Source organism: Chanodichthys erythropterus, chromosome 12 (genome assembly GCF_024489055.1).
Source record: "Chanodichthys erythropterus isolate Z2021 chromosome 12, ASM2448905v1, whole genome shotgun sequence".
Classification (NCBI taxonomy): Eukaryota; Metazoa; Chordata; class Actinopteri; order Cypriniformes; family Xenocyprididae; genus Chanodichthys; species Chanodichthys erythropterus.
The window spans coordinates 52557255-52579323 of NC_090232.1; the positions used below are offsets into that span (position 1 = coordinate 52557255).

The 22069-nt window shown below is 37.5% G+C and overlaps 1 protein-coding gene, 2 long non-coding RNA genes and 1 pseudogene across 5 annotated transcripts; 2 read left to right on the plus strand and 2 right to left on the minus strand.

Moving 5' to 3' along the window:
* Nucleotides 1-869: 869 nt before the first annotated feature.
* LOC137031797 (uncharacterized) lies at nt 870-3864 on the minus strand. 2 transcript variants are annotated; one of them, XR_010896613.1, is made up of 5 exons: nt 3701-3864; nt 2910-3068; nt 2709-2760; nt 2565-2602; nt 870-1701 (listed from the first exon to the last, which is right to left on the minus strand). It is a non-coding gene; the product is annotated as an uncharacterized lncRNA (long non-coding RNA). The 2 variants fall into 2 exon arrangements; XR_010896612.1 differs by having other exon boundaries at nt 871-1701; nt 2910-3850.
* A 5750-nt stretch (nt 3865-9614) lies between these two features.
* Nucleotides 9615-10954, minus strand: LOC137031794 (putative nuclease HARBI1; annotated as a pseudogene).
* Nucleotides 10955-16567: 5613 nt separating this feature from the next.
* On the plus strand, nt 16568-18351 carry LOC137031798 (uncharacterized). Its single transcript, XR_010896614.1, has 4 exons — nt 16568-16618; nt 16784-17002; nt 18054-18193; nt 18271-18351. It is a non-coding gene; the product is annotated as an uncharacterized lncRNA (long non-coding RNA).
* A 2012-nt stretch (nt 18352-20363) lies between these two features.
* Nucleotides 20364-22055, plus strand: LOC137031795 (uncharacterized). 2 transcript variants are annotated; one of them, XM_067403067.1, is made up of 4 exons: nt 20364-20568; nt 20666-20734; nt 21033-21146; nt 21496-22055. In XM_067403067.1, exons 1-4 carry the CDS (start codon nt 20418-20420, stop codon nt 21921-21923), a joined length of 762 nt encoding a protein of 253 aa, XP_067259168.1. In that variant the 5' UTR covers nt 20364-20417; the 3' UTR covers nt 21924-22055. The 2 variants fall into 2 exon arrangements, with proteins under 2 accessions (XP_067259168.1, XP_067259169.1); XM_067403068.1 differs by lacking the exon at nt 20666-20734.
* The last annotated feature ends 14 nt before the right edge of the window (nt 22056-22069 follow it).

Below are 22069 nucleotides of genomic sequence, written 5' to 3' on the forward strand. Positions count from 1 at the left end.
ACATGCTTGACACTCCCTCTGACTCGAAATAACTAACATCCCGGAGTTATTCAGTTATTCCAACAGTACTTAACCTGCTGTGAAGAGAATTGATGATGATAAGCCCGAGCAGCAGAGCAGCTGATATACTGAGTGAGCATGCGTGGTGTACACAAACGAACGTACCCGGCCTGTCACCGTTCTCGTTCTCTAGTCAAGAATCGGTTGCAACGGTTTCCGGATCATCAGTACACAACCGAGAACCACTTCTTTCGGACGTGTCCAATTTGAGAACCAATAAGTTGATGATACTGCTTTTCCTAAAGTATTGTAAGCCTAAACTGATCATGAACTTATGCTTATGATGCTTTTGAGAAACGCAGCTCAGATCATAGTTTCTCTGGCAATAACAAATGTGCTCTACAAACACAAAGTTGGAGCAGCCAGAGATAAATTAATGTTAATAAATAGAGTCAAGAGCCCAACTAAAGGAAATGCTTTTCACCATCATGGTGACTTCAAACTAAACTTTCATTAAAACATTAACATCTAAACATCTGTTAATTCCCAATAAGAACTTTTGTTGATGTATGACAGAAATAAAATCAAACTGGTTAATAATAAGTGTAATAATGTTTAATGGTCAGTCTCATAGTCTCTCTTTTTCTCTTCTTCTCTTCTTCTTGTTTCTCTACTTCAATGATTCACTTACTTCAGTCATTCTACCCCTTGCCATGTTAACATCAGTAATGCCTTCCTCTGTATTACCTGCTGTGCACATTACTGCTTCAGTAGCTGAACCCCTCAGCTGCTGAGGTGAGATAGGACTAACTGCAGAACCACAGAACCATACGTCATGACAGTCTGAGGACGACAGTGCCAGACTAACAGCCTGAGGGCGGAAGTGGGCGGAGCCAATTTATCTCCGTAGGCATCGCTCCATTTGGAGCATTTTAAAGTTTAAAACCATGTTAATGTGAAATATTGTATTAAAACGATCTAACTGAAATTATAGATATAGATTCACATTGTGTTAATAGCTTAATCATATACACAATCACGTTAAGATATATATATATAGCCTATGTGTGTATTAAAATCCCCTTGTAACCTTTTAATATTTTAAAAGTTCATAAATTTGTTTTATGTCTTAAATGATTAACTGAATATAAATTGAACACAACAAAGCTTAAACACTAAAATCGATAAACATTTATTAATTTGTCATAAAATATTTTACTTAAGCATTTCAGAATGAATCATTGTTTTTCATAATATATAATACGCATTACACGGTTGTACACTAGAATGCATGAATTAAACACATTCAGATCCATCAAACCCAAAAACAAAAGATATTTATTTAATTTTAATAAAATGTACTAAAATGTAAGAGCAAAAGCATTATATAGCCACTAGCTGTGCTTTGCTCTAAAAAAATACAAAATCAAACCAAATTGAGTGTAGATTGAACAGCAGGTACATGATGACAAATTAAATCTAAAAAAATAAACTTTTTTGTAAAATGTCCATATCATCCTTAATTTGAAAGCAAAACACTAAAGGCTCTTTGGCCAGTTGTCTGTCATCATCTGTTTCAGCCTGTGAAAGTTCTTGTTCCTGGTCTTTTTCTTTCAATATCAGAAAGCACAGCTCTTCCACTAAACCCGTAAAGACCTTTGATTGTTGTGCAGCGCAGAAGTCTTCTGTGATCCGTGGTTCCTTCATGAGAGAAGGTTATAAACAAATGGGATGAGATGTTAAAAGTGTATTTAACAACACTTTGTGTTGTAGTCAGGATGCAGCACAGCATGTATAATAAAGTTTTGACATTCTGTTTTTCTCATGTTTATATATTGAAGACTTAAATCATACTCTGTCACCAATGAAATTAATCAGTTATGTTCAGTATAATTTTTTTTTTTTTTTTTTTTTTTAAAAGGCAAGCAATTCACATGGCTTTTCACGCTACATTTAACCCCGGGTTATCGTCGTCCTAAACACCACTTTTAACCGTGGGTAAAGTAACGCTCCACATATTGCTTGTATATTTACATGCTTTTGACAGTCACAGAAACACTGTGCATTGTATATAAATAGAAAATTCAGCATTGGAAAGAAAAAAAAAACAAATGCTGACAGAAAATGCAACAATTGCAGAGCAGAAAATACTGTTTAATTCTTTTATAGTCTGAAATGTTCATTCAGGATAAACTTGATCTATATGTAATGAGGAAGTTGACTATATGTAATGAGGATGTGCAATGCCTAAGCATTTATGAAAACATATTGTGTGCTTTGTTCATCCAATCAGTGACACTGACACTGCAAATAAGGATGTTAACCAGGGTTTAGTAATGTACAGTGCATATGAATACTCAGGATTAATTGTTAACCTCAGGTAAATGATGATCAGTGTGAAACGTGAATCAAGATAACCCAGGATTCTGTTTACCTGGGGTTAACAATCACCCAGGGTTAACTATTTAAAGTATGAAAAGCCCTCATATATGTTTTTCATTCTAATGAAAAGAGAAGTTCATACATTTTTAAAAACTTTTAACTTTTCCTTTTTTTTTGCTTACCATTAACATGAAGATCCCACACAGCCGGTCAACTGTTTCTAAAACAATAGAATATTATTAAGTTATTCCTGAAAAGATGTGACAGATATAACACACCATCTGTATAAGTAGCTTATGTGTTTATGAAAGTCTTATAAAACTAACCTTGTTTTTGATCAGCTTCTCTTGTTCTGGGGTGATTCTGCTTGTCAATTTACTGCATTGCAAAATCAAAGAAAAACTTAGATATATAACCATAAAAATTGCATAAAAGAAACAAGTTTCATTCTTCTAAAGTCAAAATTACTACTTACTTCATTGCAAAAACAACATTTTAAATTCAGAATACAAAAGAAACGTTCATACCTCCATGAACGACAGTTTTTTTTAAGTGAATTTGAAGCTGTGCATTCAACCTGTGCCGTCTGGTCGGTTTAAGAGCACTGGGCAGTGTAAGTTGTTGCAGCACGTTTTGCATCGCTGTAAATGAAGTAAAGCGGAGCATCTCCCGATACTAATATGCCTCTAAAATCCACAAAAACACTGATCAGTATTGTAAAATGTAACCAATTAAATAAAATACAGTACCAACAACAAGTAAAATAACAAACCATGAATATGTAAACACCCAGGTGAAAAAATACTATAGTAAATACTATAGTGTTTTTGAACCATACTGTATTTACAACACTAATGAATGCTACATAATACTATAATATTAACTATAGTGAACTGATAAACTAGTATAAATAGTATACTTTAGTTTTTACTACAGTAAACTGTAGTGTATATTGTAGTATAATATACCCTAAAATTGTAGAAAACTTAGTACAATATTGGGTAAAGTAATTTGTTTATATTATTATAGCTGCCATATTATCACAGCAACTATAGAATTACCACAATAAATTAATTCAAGTATTTATAGTACTATAGTATGGTTCAAAAACACTATAGTATTTACTATAAATGACTATAGTATTTATTCACCTGGGCGCAAGCAACGTGAGACGATTTGTAAAATATCAAAAGACGTGATAAAGTGACTTTGAAGCCCATTTACAAAATATCTGAGTCATGTTAAGTGTTAACGATCGAATAAATACACAACACATAAACGTGATCGATTAAAAGCACAACACAAAGAAACTTTTTACCGTGTTCGCTTCTTCCGCCATGATTGTTTGCTTGTTTGTCGTCAACTCCGCCCACATCCAACGTGAGACTATTACTCCGCCCACTTCCGCCCTCAGGCTGTTAGTCTGGCGCTGTCGTCCTCAGACTGTCATGACGTATGGTTCTGCGGTTCTGCAGTTGGTTATTATTGACGCGATCACTTACATTTTCTTATAAAAGCGGGAAAAAAATAAAATACTCAGACATTTATGGTCACATTTATGTAACATTTCGAATCTGTGAAGGGTTAAATAGGCCTATTATTTCACAAGGAAAAAAAAAAATGCCTGTAAAATAAAGAAAGCAAAAAGAATTTCCTTTCTGTGGACTTCTCAAAAATGAACCGAAACTCAAATGACTGACTTGTCGCAGTTTGTTCCTTTCATTTTGTTAATATGTTTATTATTTAGGTTAAATAAACTTCGCGCAGAGGTTATTTATTCCTTTTATAGGATTTCTCCATTCAGAAGCGCTGCTGCCCGATGATGATGATGAATCCTCATGTTCTGTTGTTTGTTCTGCTATTTGTTCATGTAGGCTATAACTAATTAAACCCCTGGGATTTTATTAATGGGTCACAGACACGTATTCATTGTAATTTCGTTTAATTCTAATTTTACCTTGTCGGTTAATGAAAAGATAATGATCTTGTCGGTTGAAAGTCAGGGGAGGAAACGAAATGACAAAGGCAACATTTAGTGTTCGTTTAGTTTAAGTTTTTTTTTTAACTAATATTTTTTTTTTTCTTATATTCAGGGTTATTTCGATTAGCATAAATGTTTAATAGCTAGTTTTATTTTTTTCTTAGTTAACTATAATAACCCTGCCTGGGAAAAACATCCACAACTGCAGTACAGTCAATTTTCCAGCTGTTTTAGCCATGAATATTTACAAATTCACGAACTTTTTATTGCCGTCTGGGACACAATCTCAGGCCGGGAGTCTCAGACTCATCGAAGCCAAATACAGCTATTGATGCTCGGGAAGCTAAGCAATTTCTTAACGATCAGCATTTCATCTGAAAGAGGTTCGCCTGAAAATGTTGTCCAATAGAGGGAGCCACAGGATAAGGAATATTTTAAGCTTATTTTCCTTATTTTTAAGCTTATCTGTTTCCATACTTATACTTTTGAACTATAACCATTAAATTTCTTTAACCATGTTCTGACAATATAGTTTTACTGTACATTGACATATGAGAAATGCTTATCCCAAGAATAATTATTTTTATATGCTGTCTTAACTAATAGCCTATGACAGTTTGTTCTGCATGTGCATTTCTTTTTTCCGGTATATAGCTTACAATATTATAATTTCTATTAAAATACATGATTAAAGTGTTTGATAATAGGCCATAGCTTGCACTCTGAATTAATCTTTTAATTTCGAATTTGGTCTTTTAATTTAACTGTCTTTAACACTAGAAGTCCCAGAGAGCAGCCATTTGGCTTTTCTACCTATAAAACCCGCAGGACAGCCGATGGGCTGGATGTCTTTAGGCTAATATCCTTAATCAGCTGTGAACAGTTGCTTTTGTTATGTAAACAATGTGGGGCCATGCTGAGCCACTTCAAGGAAACTTGTGTTTCACTTTGCCATCTTAGGGAGAAATCAACACACATGTTTTTTTTACTTTGTTGCTGAGATCTATTGATAAAAATAGTACACAATAAAATAAAGAAACCAACCATTTGTACACATATTTACAAATAATATTAAAAAGTGAGTGAGTACATTCCAGCAATCACTCACAATCCTGGCACTGCCTGGCAATATATTATAAATACATTTTGTATATATTCATTATATATTAATCTTATATTTGAAATACATCATAAGTCCATTTTTAAAAGTGTTTGAAAGATGGTTTCAAGTGTACTACAAGTGGTAACTTAAAACATTTTTCTATACAGAGATAGTATGTTAAAAGCACATTTTAGTTCAAATTCATGGTGTCTCAAAATAGCTTAGTTGAGTACACTTAGATGTTCTTAAGATTATCTTAAGAAGTACTAAAGAAGAGCTTTTAGTATATTAAGTACAAAATAAGTGCACAGAAATAGAGCACTGGATATTATGGAAGTGTAAAAGTGTACTAAAATAAAGTGTATTTTACGGCACTTTTTTTTTCACCTGGGTAGACACTCCAACACTTTCCGTTTGCATTAAGATTATTTTTATTACCACACTGGCAGATCATTTTACTTAAGTAAAATGCACTTAATTTAGATCCCCCAGGAAACAAGACTAAATATCATATATAATTTTCTCATATAGAAAATCCATCTTGATTTAAGATTTTTTTTTTTAATTTACTTAAAATAGGATAAAAAAAAATACTTAGTATGAAAAGCATTTTTGCAGTGTGAATGAGTGAGTTAACTTTTTAAACATCACTTGCACTCCCTCATTTCAGGGTTAACATACTCAGAGTTTTCACTTAACCTCCTTTCTGAAACCGGCCCATGGTCAATCAAGTTCTCTGCTTTTAGCAGCCCTCCCTCCCCCACACATACAAACAAGCCACCAGCAACCATTCACACACACACCCCCAACCCCCCTGCAGATTGCTCAGGTAATGACCATATTTACACATGAATTGATGCTAATGATAGCCAAAAGACTAGCCAGTTAGCATCCACTTGGCTAAAGGAGGGTTACAAATCTCTGGGACTTCTAGTGTTAATGCATCATGCATTTTTTTTTTTTTTGTTGTTTGTTTGTTTTGTTTTGTTTTATAAAGGATTTCTATGGGGGACAAAACTCTGTAACAATATGTTTTACTTGGATAATGCTGTCATTATCTTAGCAGTAGTGTTTATGACAGGAGAAATGTGTTGATTAGTTGTCTCTGGTTGTCATTTTAGGACATTAAGCCCAGGCATTTTCAAGTTAAGCAATAGCACATCTTTTAATGTCAGTTGATTGGCTAATAGTGTACGGTCATGTTTTCGTCAACATATTTAAACAAAATTAGGAATGGAGAAATATTCAGCGATTTTGAGGTGCGTTAAATGTGTTTTCTTTTTGCTCAAAACAAAGCAAAAACACTCATTTACAGAACTTCAGACAATTTACAAAATAACAACTGGCAAAACTTACTTCAGACGTCACGGCGCAGACGTCACGTAGCTTCTCACACGGTTTCTCAGGCGAGGAGGGGGGCGACGAAAGTGTCACGCTTCTTATCACACGTCAATGGTCACGGCTTCTGCTCACGGCAAGGTACGCGACGATCGACACGACTGATTGCTTAGTTAGCATCGTAAATAGAGAAACGACATCTCATATAACGCCATATTCACGCGGCTGACGCGCGAATTGAGCGTCTGACGCCCAAACGCCCGAGTTGAAAAATCTGAACTTTGGCGTAAATTCGCGGCGCGTTAACCAATCAGGGACTCTGCTTTGGTAGTAACGTGTTTATGATGTGATCAGTGATGCCGGAGACCAGAACAAAGATGTCGCTGTGTGTAACGTTAGCCACCCTGAGTTCTGTGATGTGTCATTATATTTTTATCGAGACAGGAATAAAAAGGACCTTGCCTGGAAGAGAATAAGCGAAGAAATCGGACAATCTGGTTAGTTGTAAAACTTTATTAACTTTAAAACAAGTGTCTTCTCTCCCGCCGGCGCCGCCGGATTTCTACACGCACGAGTGTGACGTGTGCGGTGGACCAAACCACTGTGAGGCAAGGGAGGGGTGACTCAAAATGTTTCTAAACTTAAAACGCCTGTTTGCGTTTGTATTGCTTTACTTCTTACACAATTATTTTTAAAAATATATCATTTATTTACAATACTTAGAGTGGTATTTCATTATATTTTTTGGGGGGGACAGCACTCAGATAGGGGGGGTCATGTCACCCCCGTCCCCCCCTCGATTTGAGGCCTGGCAGCACGGCTGCGCCGGCTTGGGGGCCAAGTGAGGTCTCATGTGAACAGCAATCAGTAGAAGCAGTAGGAACCCAGGAGGGAACTTTAAGCTGGCGGTTTGTTTCCATTTATACTCTTATAAATATAACAAATACATACTGCATTCAATGAGAAGGTGAAGTCCACTAAACTGTGAGTCATTAAACAAAGAGTATTTTGATATGAGACACCACCTAGATGGGCAACATAATCTAGTAGTTCTATCATCAAGCATGCATAACACTATACATTATACAAAAGAACAATATACAAACAGTAATAATACACAAATGTACTGGGGAAATGTTCGTTAATTTAACAATTTGTAAATAATGGCTAATATGCTCTACTATATGTTAAGTTATTCATTAATTTATTGTGTCCATGCTTAACTAATGTATAATTGTGAACAAGTAAATCATCAATTACTAGTTTATTTATGCTTAGCTAATGCATAATTCAGGACCCTTAAAATGTAAAGTTAATCATTAATTACTAGTGTGTTCATTCTTAACTAATGCTTAATTGTGAACAAGTTAATCATTAATTAATGATTAAAGGTACAGTGTTTTTTTTTCACCGCTAGGGGTCGCTAAACAATAACAAAGGCGCAGATTAATGATGCAGTGAATGAGCATGGACTCATGGAACTTGTCATCATTCCAATTAATCTAATAATGTTCATGGGGAAATAATGGATGAGTGAATGCATTCATGTTTTTAACATGACTGTGGCATAAAGCAGGGCGTGGCCGAGAATCATGGTCGCAGTTGCTAATGAGAGACAGATTTCAGTGCCACACGCGAGTCCCAGGGGATAAAGGAATGAGGACATTTAATTCAACCGAACTGCTCGCAAGAGCTGAAATACTACTAACATAGCACAAGATCTAAAGACACCTGGGGCCTGTTGCACAAAAGTAGGATAAGGGATTAAGCCAGGATATCTTGGTGATCCTGGCTCAATTGATCCCTAATCCGGTTGCACTAAAGCTGGATAGGGGGCAGGAGGATATGTTATGGTATAAATTACCATGGAGATTTATTCTGTGGAGCTAGCCTGCTCCAGACCAGGCTAAATTCCAGGATCTATTTAATCTCATCCCTAATGTCAGTCAGCAGTCGCCACAAATGGAAACCAATAGTTATTTCATTGCTCACTATACATTGTTATCACATATAACTAGACCCACTGTCATTATTTAAACGTTTGTGATCATTAATTTCAATCATTTTGGATAAATAATGATTTTTAGATGATGTTGCTATCATTAGATAATTTACAGTTTCCAATAGACTATAAGGCTATATATAAAATGATAGAATATTAGGGCCACAGAGGGAAAAAAAAGACAAGTCATAATATTGTAACCAGTTGTTTTAAAGGAGGACAGTTGTTAAAATGACAGATGTGGGGCATTTCGTGAAATTGTACTTCAGTATGGTTTCATAAACAAAGACATGCTGATGTGCCAGAATATGAAGTATCACATTGTCATAACTATCAAAACTGTAAAAAGAATATGTTGCTTTTTTGCAGAAAGAACCAGCCTCATAAATTTATGACCCTATCCTTTTTCCTCAGTGGGGCCCTAGTACTCTGTTTTTATATTCATATGGAATGTGTATTTGTTTATATGACAATGTGTAACATTATGTTCCTTTATTGAATAAGGACAAAACAAAGCAGGTAAACTATCAGCTCCTTTCGAAACTGAAGTCACAGTGACTCTACAAGATGGAAAGCACAGAATCAAAGCATATTATACAAAATGATACATACACATTCAAAGGTCTGTATATAACACACCCTGCATGTCTGCACACTAAAATAAATGCAGGACAAATCCATACACATCAACTGAACAGACAAATGAATGGATGCAGTAGCCTCCCTGCAGCCTTGTATTACACACAGTATACCGCACAAACATCATAAGAGGCCAAATTCGTAAAAAAACCAACCCAAAAAACCCCTATTTCCTCTGCCACAGCAGGACATTTTTTACCTAAATTGAAAGCACACATACTAACTAAAATAATTCAACACATATTGGTCCCTCAGCAGCCGACCACTGTCGTCATCAGGGAAGATTGCCGGATTGTCCCAGTTCATGGCTGGTGGCACTCTGGGGGCCCTCTCCTTCCTCAGGCAGGCCACATTGTGGAGGACAGCACAAGCCACAGTAATATCACATGCCCTAACAGGGTTGACCCTTAATTTGTGAAGGCAGTGAAAGCGTGCCTTCAGTAGGCCAAAGGTCATTTCAACTCTGGCCCTGGTCCTGGCATGGGCATGGTTGTAGGCCTGCTGTGCTTCCTGGGGGTCTGTGAAAGGTGTCAGGAGAAAAGGCTGGCAGCCATACCCCCTGTCTCCCAGCAACACACCAGAGAATTCACCTGTCAACACAAAATCTCATCATTACTACCTCATAAACACAGTGATATTCTTGACACAGCCATGATGGTTATAAATAGGGGTTGTGTGGCTTACCTTGTGATAGGCACTGATAGATTTCAGAGGCCCGAAAGATTCTGGAGTCATGGACTGAGCCAGGCCATTTTGCCACAACATTGCTGATCACACAGTCAGCATTGCAGACCATCTGAAATCATAAGATGAGGAATATTACACCAATCAATGCACATCATTGGCAATGCAGAGTGTTCGTCAATGGACAATATCAAAAAGTTATGTTCACCTGAACATTAATGCTGTGAAAGGATTTCCTATTCACAAAATCGGCCTCATGGGCACCTGAGGGGGCTTTTATCCTTATGTGTGTGCAGTCCACTGCACCAATGACATTGGGGAAACCTGTCACACAAAGTAATGAGTATCCTCCTATGTGTTAACAGTTGTCCTGTAATTTGTACATCCTCTTACCTGCAATCCTATAGAACTCCTCTTTCATGTCACAGAGTCTTCTGTGGCCAGGGAAGGAGATGAAGACATCTGCTAATGCTTTGATAGCCAGACACACACTCCTTATTGTGCGGCAAATTGTGGCCTTGTTCAGCTGTTCTGCATCCCCCACTGAGTACAGGAAGGCTCCACTAGCAAAAAAGCGCAAGGCCACACAAACCATTTGCTCCACACTCAGTGCATGGCTCCGTGCAGTGCGGTGCTTAATCCTGGGACCCAGTAGTCTGCATAGATACCTGATGCCATCTGCAGAAAACCTGTATCTTTCATATAGATGGTCATCAGGGAAGGCCAGTGGGTCCAACCGGTCCCTGAAGACCCTTTCTCACCTGAAGGCTCTCCTCAGCACAAGTGCTTCTTCATCCACCACATCTCGCAAGAATGGGCATGCCATTGTCAGAGCAGAAAGGAACACACAATTTTGGGCCTTCATATAGGCTAGTGGCCACACCTGGTGCTGGGGGGGTGGGCAAAAGAGGCCTTATAACGATGACTTGGTTGTACTGATTGCTGTGAAAATAAAAAATACCTTAGAAAGATGCCACAGTCCTGTGTGCTCACAATAAGAGCTCATATGTCATGGCTCACTTGACTTTACGAGAATATACCTAATTTTTATTTTGAGCTGTGTCATCTTCTTGGAGCTGGGGGAGGAAAGAAAAATAATGATTAATACATTTGTGTTACAGTTAGCATACAGTGTACATTGAAGGCATATCTCACCTCCCTCTCAAGTTTTTTTATTTCAAGGTCCAGTTTCCTAATTGTCCTCTTTTTTATTTCGGACTCCAGTGAAAGATTTTCTAGCTTTTTCTTCTTGTACTGAATGTCTATGTCTGCCAGTTCTATTTGGCGCCGGAGGTGGTTGCCATACAACTTTCTGATAGCTTGTGAGCTCTGTGAACACAATACAATTAGCGCAGCTGGAATTTGGCAGGATGTGGTGTCCTTTTATTAATACGCACTATGTTGCCAGGCTGGTTTTCCCACTGTATAGCATCTGGGTCCTGTAAAAGAAATTAGATTTTTTTATTTTGATGAGGACTCCTCACCATTGTAGAGTAAATGGTACTTTCACAGTCTTAACATGATACCTCATGCCTTCTGGAATCCACAGAGATGGTCTCCTCCTCATCATCGTCTCCATCATGTGCTGTTGCTGCTGCACTGGGGCTTTCACCCGATCACATTTAATCGGATTCATATTGAAGCTAGTAGACAAGACATGCCAGGCCTACAGTATGCCTTTGATGGAGTACTCACTGGATCAGCATCGTCTGGTGCTTGTGCTGGTGGCTCTAACAGGAACACAGTGCTGCCAGACACTGCAAGGCAATAGGTAAACCAAAGTCAGACAGTCCAAATTGATTCAATATGAATGTGGTTGTATTCCATGTAGAGATGGAAGGACATACCTTGAATGAAGCGGGTGGCATCTTGGGAGGAACCTATGCTCGTCTCTTTACCCCCAGGGATCCCCTCTAAGACGGGCCTGCCTTTATTTAGCTCCAAGGCCATGTCCTCTGCTGGGGTAAGGTCAGCCTTTGGTGACCCACCACCCGTGCCTTGTCTGTGGGTATTCTTTTTCACTGCTAAAACAGTACAGACAATGTGTGAGCAGGCACCTTCTGGGTACAATATATGCTTGTGCTTTGTTAAATATTAGTCAGGGACCATACCATTCTGCAGAATGTTCTTGTATTTGATTTTGACCTGCTGCCATGTCCGTTTTGGCCCGTTCATGTTTAATCTACATCACACGCGCACACACACACACACACACACACACACACACACACACACACACACACACACACTCTTTATCACAAGAACATTTAATGGAGTCACACTGACAAAAATGACTTGGTATTTTTGTATTGTTTTCAGTAAAAATATATATTAAAAAAATAAAAAAAAACCACTAAAGATGTATTTTCTTGATTTTCTTAATGACCTAGCAAAATAAGCATAGGTTTAGACCAAAAATATAAACTTCAAGTAAATGTGTGCTTAAAACAAGCAAAAAAAATATATATCTGTCAATATAATAAGAAAAATTCTCTTGAAATAAGTTTACTTTTTCCATAAACACTTACTTTTAGAAAAGTTCTCTTGTTTCACTGGCAGAGTTTTTTGCTTATTTTCCTAGGTTATTTTGCTCTAGAAAATATTTAAGATTTTTTTTAGATATTTTTTTTTGACTGAAAACAAGACAAAAATACTAAGTAAGAAAGACATTTTTGCAGTGCAGTGAGCAACCAACCTTGGGTCCTTTGAAAGGCGCTATATACATTAAAGTGATTATTATTATAGCTCATCTATGTATTCAAGAATTTTATTTATATAGCACTTTTCACAATTGTTTCATTCTGTCAAAGCTGCTTTACATTAATAAAAGCAGGGGAAACACAAAAAAAACGGTGGACAACATAATAAGCAGAGTACAACGGCTAAGATTAAACCGTACTGAGCTTAGTAACGTAAAATAATAATGTAAGGCTTTAATAATAATATATCATAGCTTTATACAGTGTGATGGAGTTACGTTACACAATTTCACTCATAAATGCAGTGCATTTCAATAAAAAAATTTAACCGTTTCATAATTACAGTACAACTGCGTTTTTGGAGATGTGAATTAAATATTTGATTTGTAATTGTGATGTTTCAGCGGAGCGGTGAGTGTGTAATTGTGCACTACTTACGCATTCAGGCGGTCTGCAATACTTTGCCACGCTTTTTCTCTTTGCTTTATCACTGTGGCGGTGTTGCCTTTCTTCTTAATTATATCTTTTACCTCCTCGTATGCCTCCATGAGGATTTGTGCTTCCGACGGGGAAAAGTACGCGGCTCTAGTTGCCATGGTAAATCAGTTAATCTGTGATCTGTGGCGGGGTCTATTTGAGTGAGCCGTGAGCGCGCACCTATCCAGGATTGGTTTCACCTGGCTTAATGAATCCGTGTCTGCTCATCCTGGCTTGGTCTTTGTGCAACCAATTAAGCCTGGACGCATATGTTTTGGCTTTATTGAGCTCAGCTGAGTCATTTATCCCGGATGTCTTAATTCTGCTTTTGTGCAACAGGCCCCTGCTGTCAGTGACATCAAACTGATGCGACTGAATTATGTTATGATTGTCATGATCAGAAAGTGAATAAACCATGACTAAATTTTCAGTTTTGGGTGAACTTTAGCTTTAAACCAACTCACATCTCTAAATTCAAATAATCATGGTCTGATCTAACACATCCAGTTTTAGTTATTGAGCACTGAAAGAACTGAATTCCCTACCAACCAGCTCTAATGATATCAGACATGTTGAAAGTTGTCAGAGAGTCAGCAGAAACATTGCCTCTCGGGCAACTTTCAACATGTTTGCTATTATTTGAGACTTCATAGCCAGAGGAAACAAATAACTCATGCACCTTCATATGGTGAGATTACTGCATGAACTACAGTTGAATGTTTTGTGAGTTCTATACTTCTAAGTTCATGCTCCTGTTCTTATATTTTCAACAAGCAAGAAAGTTAGAGGCATCTGTTAAGTCTGTCAATGTCCTCTCACCGAGAAAAGGCAAGTCAGTAGATTTGTAGACTCCAGGTGGGTTAATAAAGGCCTTCTGAAGAGAAGCAATGGGTTTCTGTAAGAAAAATATCCATATTTAAAACTTTATAATCTAACTAGTTTCTGCCAGACGACTGTACGCATACTGTGCAAGTCAATTTGCGCCAAAAGAGTAACCCCTGAAGCGATGTATGACGTAGGAGGAGTAGTGTAAACTTAGACGCTGTTTAAACAAATAGGGCTTGTGCAACAAACTCAAGCTCCTCTTCTCTTATATTGAAATCCACCGACATTTTACCTTCAAAATGTCTCGTTTTAGACTTCTAATTCATGACCGGTGTTTTGTTTTGCTCTCTCCTCTGTGCGTCCGTGTTCATCATTGCGCATGCGTCAGGTCAGAGGTTACTCATCCGATGCAAATCGATGCATACAGCCGTTTGCTGGAAGCTAGTTATTTTACTTTATACAGTTTTAAATATGGATATTTTTTCTACAAAACCCACTGGTTTGCTTCATAAGATCTTTATTAACCCCCTGGAGCTGTATGGATTAATTTTTTTATGATGGATGGATACATCCACATCAGTTGCTCAGGTATAACACAAAACTACATTCAATTCCGAACCTGAAAAACATTTGTTCATTCTGTATAAGGTTATGTGTTTTAATAAATAAACCATAGGTTTATGTTATTTTTAAATATTTTAGTCTTTTGTCTAAAAACATTCTCCCCTCTCTTTCTCCCTCATCTCAGGTGATCCTGAACTATCTGTTCTTTGACTATGACCTGAAGAAATCTGTTAATGAACCCAGAGTTCAGATCACACTGAATGTGACAAATATAGAAGATGACTTTGATAAGGTAGGATCCTTACACTTGACAACAAAAGTCTGTCATCTAAAGTAGATTCACAATGTCAGAAAAGTGATAATTATATTAATTTTCTCTCTGTGTTGTATTTATGTGTGCAGAGTGTAATTGATGGCTTGAATATAATTCAAAACACATGTTATACTTCAGAAACATTATCAGTGGTCCAGGCGGTCGTGCGACAGGAGGACAAAATCTGTGCTGAATCCGACCGCAGAAATTACAGCTCTCCTGCTGGATACTGAGTGCTGCTCCTGTGATCATGCTGCTGTTGAGCAAAAGTAAAACTGTTTTTCAGATCCAGTGACAGATCCAGACTTGTTTGCTGGGATGCTTTATGGGTGTCAACAAAACTTGAGCAGGCAACGTGCAGAAAGTTATTCATAACATTGTTTCAGCCATACTGCATTGCGATATCCCACAGCTCCTAAAAATGCTGCATATTTTATCAGTGCTATTCCAGTTTATCCATTTTTTGTCCAGCTTATCTATTGCTATCACTTGCATTTGAAATCTGCCCCCCCCCCCCAAAAAAAAATTCTCAATATGGTAGCAGTACTATTTTAGACCACTTTACATGTGACGTCATCAAACACAGACGACACTTGATAGGAGTTTAAGGTATGATGACATACGCCTACTTAAGTAAATAAATGTAATATATTTTAACCTTGCGTTCATATAATATATGCAGGATATATAATACATCCATAGGCCTATATGTATAATAAATTTAATTTATTTATAAAGCACATTTAAAACAACCTTGGTTGACCAAAGTGCTGTACAAAATTACCTATGTCCATCACCAAAATTAAAATAAACATTCACAAGACGTTAAAAGCACAATATATTTTCAAAAGACTTTTAAACTCATACACTGTGTTCGCTGTTTTGATAAAGGCAATTTAAATAAAATGTATAATTTAGTTAATATAAATTGTCATACTTGAAGCTGAATAAGTGATACTGTTGCAATGTTAAATATTAAAATTAATGCAGTTTATTTTACAATGTGTCTTTTAAACACAATCGTGATAATTGCATTGTAACTGTCACGTCTCGCTCACTTCCAGTGCCCACGTTTACTTTTTTCAAACTTACTTCGCAATAACAGTGATTACATTTCCCTCTCCACTTCCGATGTGATATGTGAGTTCGAACTGAACACGCACGGCCCTTTCGGATTGGAATCTCACTTAAGATGGCGGAATACCCTTTGAAGTTCACTTTGAAGAGCACCGACGGTCGAATGGAACAGCGTGATTTTTTTCCCCAAACCAGTTAAGCGCAAACCACGCCCCTTTACGTTAAAACCCCACCCCGCAGCCTTGACTCACGTCTCTAGCTCGATTTCATTGGTCAACACTGTTACATTGTCACCTGAGGCGATAATGAGGCCGTTGATGGATCCGTCGCTGACAAACGGTAAGATAAGCCTGCCAATTGTTTTTAATTGCATTTTATTATCATAAGTAACGTTATTTGTAGGTTTCAATGTGAGTTTTTTTGTATTATTATTATAATTTTCATTTTTACTCTTATCTTTATTTCGATCAATCTGACGCCCTCAGGGGAGTACGCCTGTTCTGGCTGTGATGAAGAGCAAGCCGTACATCTTAAGGTTAAAAATTTAAATTAAATTAATTTGATGCATCACTTTTCTGATAATGATTTATGTTTTAAAAAACTTCGTGTGTCTAAACGCTAGGCCATCTCAGTTAAAATGCTTATGGGCAAACTCTCAGCGTTAAGTAGCAGGGTGACTAATTTCTTTTTACTTTTACAGAACTGGTTACCTCCTGGGTATAACTATCACTTCTGCGCCTATCGTTCATGCACTACACAATCAAAGTTGGACCACACAAGCTTTGATGCGTCGCTCACAATTGCACTAACAGAAAGTTGTGAAGTAAAGGAATGGGTGAAAAAGCTTAGTGAGTCATCAGGAGTGAGTTGGAGAGTGGCAGTGACGAAACCAAGAAAGGGACAACGTGTGCTTTATAAGGTAATGTAAAATCAGTTCATTCATCTTTACACTTAATTAGTGTAGGACAATTTGTTACACTGAAAATGTCTTTACAGTAGTCTAAATGGTGTTAACACACAGTACTGTATTGTGCAAAAGGCACATTAGATTCTTCACCTAAATCTTAAGACAATTATATATTTCACTAGTGTGCCAGTAAGAAATATCAGTTAACATTTTCAAACTTTCCTTTTACCATTAATTGTACTAGTTCAGTGAGATTTTTATCCCTGTGATGGACTGGACACCTGTAGGCTCCAGTATTTACACAACCCTAGGACAAGTGGATTTTCGTATGCACAGCGAGTCCAGAATGGTATGGTTCGGACATAGATAATGTAGTCCATAATGTAGTCCATCTGGGATTGCATAAAGAGAAAAAAAAACTGTGGCAACATCTCTAATACACTTGGAGAAATCTACCTGCAAATCTAAAAACAATAAAATCTAAAACAATAATAAAACATTTATTTATGAATTTTTTTAAAACATCCTCAATTTACAGCATTTTTATCAAATGCATACACATTTTTTACATTTTTCGGCTTTGCAGGTAGATGAGTATTAGAGATGTTGCCACAGGATTTAATCAGTCTCAGTTTTTTGTCTCTTCATGTAATCCCAGTCGGACTCGATGATGATGGTGAGATCAGAACTCTGTGTGGGACATGCTGTTTGTTGTTGGACTCCTTGTGAATACAAAAATCTCATTGGCTTATTTGTTGTTGCTGTCATTGTCAGCCAGGACTCTCTGGAAGAAGAGATGCATCACAATTTTATGTTTTCCTAGATAAATAAATTGGTGGTAGTAGTAGTAGTAATAATAATAATAATAATAATAATAATAACAATTTAATGGCAAAATGAAAGTTTAGAAATGTAAACTTTTTTTTTTTTTTTCTTTTACTGGCACACAACAATACAATACAATACAACAGATATAAATGACTAAATAAAATCTAACATGCCAAAGATTTGTGCACAGTTCTGTATATTTAAACATTCATATTTGATCTATATCTATCTGTAGGCTCATTATAGGTGCCAGCACAATGTTTGTGTTCGATCAGGCACGGCTAATCAAAGACGGTTGTCAAAAAATACATGCTGTGAGGCAAAAATGGTTTGCACTCTGGTGAAGGCTGTAGACAAAAGGGGAGGATCTAGTAGGTGAGTTAGAAATATGAAGATGAGATAAAATAAGTGTTTTTGCAAGCTGCTTTGTGAGATTTGTTTTTATTTTTCAGGAGCAATGATCCCCATATACCCACCTACCCAACTTCTGTGCATTTGTATAATGTACATAATCATAACATCTTTGTTGCGGAGGCACGGAGACACAGGGATGTAGGGGCCAAGGCAATAGAGTCCCTGACGCAGTTGTTTGAGATCGGGCACAGCCCAACATCAGCTCTGGCTGTACTTAAAAGTGACCTGCTGGCTTAGCATGGCAACAACTATGTATATGCCTCAGCCAACCGTGCCCTTTGCCCAGACCTTCAGTTTTGCTACAGGTATGTGAAATTGTACTAGGTCTACAAAGTAAAATCAGTAGCTTTGACAGACCTATGTAGTTCAAAAAAATAATTTCATTTGCAGACTGTATCAGAAGGTTAATAAGCAGGAGTTTGGAGAGCAGAGTGGGGAGGGAATGCTAGCAGCTTTGGAAAGGCAGGTAGAATCCTACAATGCAGCATGTGATGACAGCTGTGCAAAGCTTGGAATGTCTTCAGCAGGAACACCACTTGTAGCCATTTGTTCACCTTTGATGAAACGAACACACAGTCTTTCCAATAGTGGAGAGATGTGTTTTATGGATTCTTCTGGTAACATGGACCGGGAGAACTGCAGGGTGTTTCTCCTTCTCACACACACCTGTGCAGGTGGTCTTCCTCTTGGGATAGTAATAACCCAGTCGGAAGATGAGAGGACAATTAGTGAGGGATTGACGCTATTTAAGTCCTTATTGACAAAAGATGCCTTTGGAGGGAGAGGTGAGGCAGGCCCTTGTGTGTTTCTTACGGATGACTCAAAGGCAGAAAAGGGAGCTATAGCCCAGGTCTTTCCTGAAGCCACACAGCTGCTCTGCATATTTCATCTTTTGCAAGCTGTGTGGAGGTGGTTGTGGAACAAAGAACACAAAGTTGAGATGAAGGAAAGACAGACACTGTTCAGCATAGTAAAAGACATGCTTTATGCCAGGGAGATGAGTAAAGTTGAATTACTCTACCAGCAAGCCCTGAACAACCCTTTGACCACCAGGTAGAGAAAATAGTAGACGGGTAGAGGTAGCTTGAATATTTTCTTATTATTTCTGGTGTGTTTACCCTGAGAGGCCTATTTAGAGGCTTTTATTGTACTGTATTTATTCTTTACAGTTTTTTTTTTTGTAACTAATTACAGATACAAGAAGTTCCTAACCTACCTACTGAGTCTTTACAGTCGACGTGAGAGTTGGGCTCTCAGCTATAGAAGGGACTTGCCAACACGTGGCAACCAAACAAATAACTATGTGGAAGCTGCTATGCGTGTCTTGAAAGACAAAATACTTCAGAGGACAAAAGCATTCAACCTCCCTCAATTATTCAACCTTTCCGTCACCCGACTAGAGATGTACTACGAAGCACGTGTGACAGACGTTGCACTTGGCCACTGGGAGGCATTCCACCGCTCAAGATTCCTTGCTACAGAAAGTAATATTAAAACATCTGATATTTCTCAGGTGAGATGATTTTTAAATATAAATTGTTATAAAATTGACGATTCTTTTCTCATTATATGTTTTTAAGCCATCTTGCAGACTTGTTTTCGTCCTGTCATCATCAACCGTCAATGTTCAATTCCAATAAGAACGCAAGTACAAAGGAGGCATGAAAGTACCCCTATGTAAAAAGTAAACATTTGTCATTTTGTTTTACAGAAATTACACAGAAATTAAGTGATAGAGACTTGAAGAGAGAGCCTGCAGTATGTTTTATTGGCATATTAAAAAGAATCTTAACATTGACAAAGCGCTAGTAACATTAAATATGCATATTTGTTTTTGTGAATACATGCAGTAAAATAAAAAATATATAAATAATATAACCTATTGAAACATTATTTATAACATCTGTAAAATGTAAATTTAAAATGTAAAGGTAAAATGTTATTTATTGTGCATTGGGTGTGAACTAACCCTTTAAGTACCACGGTGGTACTTAAAGGGTTAGTTCACCCAAAAATGAAAATTCTGTCATTTATTACTCACTCTCATGTCGTTCTACTCCCATAAGACCTTTGTTCATCTCCAGAAAACAAAACAACAAAATAACGACTTTTCAACAATATCTAGGTTGGAGAGAAGAAGTTTCAGGTGAAATCCTCCACATCAGGGCACACCTATACAGTGGACATGGAGTTGGAGCTCTGCACATGTCCTGTTGGTCATAGTGGAGCACCATGCAAACACCAGGCAGCAATAGTGCAAAATTACAACATCACCTCCATCAACTTTCTTCCCACAACAGCTGAAATGAGGGCTGAGCTGCTGAAAATAACAAAAGGTAATTTTCTTTCTTTGCAGCATAGGTTCTCACACATAGACTGACACTACCTTCTTTAGATATTTTAACAAATATGTCCTGTTTATCATCTTCACAGCCTCAGTTTCTCTTGACTTCCTGAAACCTTTACGGCAAAATATGCCTAAGCCAAGCACGTTAGCTGTAGGTAAGAAAGTTCAAGTGGGACATAAAACCTTCATTATATATACTTAATTCTTAATAAAAACAACTTGTACAGCAGTGTGACATTAGTATACAATTGTTATAGACATGCCTCCGAGGCAAGAAACCTGCAATACTGATCATCAGTACCATCTCAGTGCTCAAGATGACGGTCAGTATAAAGGGAGAGATGGTGCTGTTTTTTTTTTTTCCAATGTATTCCTTTTTCTTTTTTTTTTTCTAATGGTGGCATATCTCATGCTACATTTCATTTTGTCTCTGTGTTTGTTATGAACCCTTAGACTTGCATCAGCTGGGCCCGTCTTCCCTCAGCTCTGCACAACTGCACCAAACATCACCTACTCTAGAGGACTCATACTCCAAACAACACTGTGTGCCGGGTAACTCGGAGGAAGGTGAGTCCATGAAGCTTAATTACATTAAAAATTCTGTCTAATTGTTATTAGAGCCAAAGAAGTTTGCTACCAAAATCATCATTCTGATTCAGTATCATACCATTCTGAAAAAGTAAACGGATGTAAAAAATTAAAACATACAACTAACAACAAAGATTACTAGGGAGTTAAATGCATGTGCCATGCAGTGCTTGGGCTTGCAGTGTTTGCAGCTATATTCAGATGTTTGTGTGGAAAGACATTACTGTTACATAATTTAGTTTTGACTAAATTGACAACCCTCAGTTTTGTTTACTGGTCAAAGTGTTTGTTGTTGTTTAATTGTTTTTATTGTTTTCTTATTAAACAGCATCTATACCTCACTCTCCTGTGAGACGGATGCTGGGACTGCTCAGTGAACTGGCTGAAAACTCTGACTACAGTGATGCCATTACTACAATGGCCAAGCAGCTTGAAAAGATGCAGCACAACCCGACCCAACTGATCTCTGCATTTTACTGTTTTGGTAAAGGGATGTCTGTGTCAAAACGTGCAGCAGCATTAAGACGAGCTGCTAGAAGACCAGGTCCTATTATTGGCTGTCAGCCAACAGCAGTGGCCCGAAGAACAAATAAGACCGGTTCTAGGCGGCGTTTGACAGCTGGACGGCCCAGAAAAAGTAGTTCCGGTCCAGAGCATGACTACAGCAGATATACAGGAAAAGGGGGGAAAAGGGCTGTCAGGGTTCGCCACAAATTGTCAGAATCTGTGGCAATGAACTACTCGCATCAAACTTAAAATGGTACCAATGTTTGTATAGTGTGAGTGGGTTGGGTGTTTTTAATTTGTTTGTCCTGAATGTTTCAAAATATCAATTAGTAGACAAGTTTAAGGGTTAGTTCACCCAAAAATGAAAATTCTGTCATTAATTACTCACCCTCATG

Coding starts and splice junctions, on each gene's coding strand:
- LOC137031795 (XM_067403067.1), top strand. CDS start 20,418: ATGGAGTTGGAGCTCTGCACATGTCCTGTTGGTCATAGTGGAGCACCA. Junction 20,735..21,032: donor GCCAAGCACGTTAGCTGTAG/GTAAGAAAGTTC, acceptor ATGAACCCTTAG/ACTTGCATCAGCTGGGCCCG. Junction 21,147..21,495: donor GCCGGGTAACTCGGAGGAAG/GTGAGTCCATGA, acceptor CTTATTAAACAG/CATCTATACCTCACTCTCCT.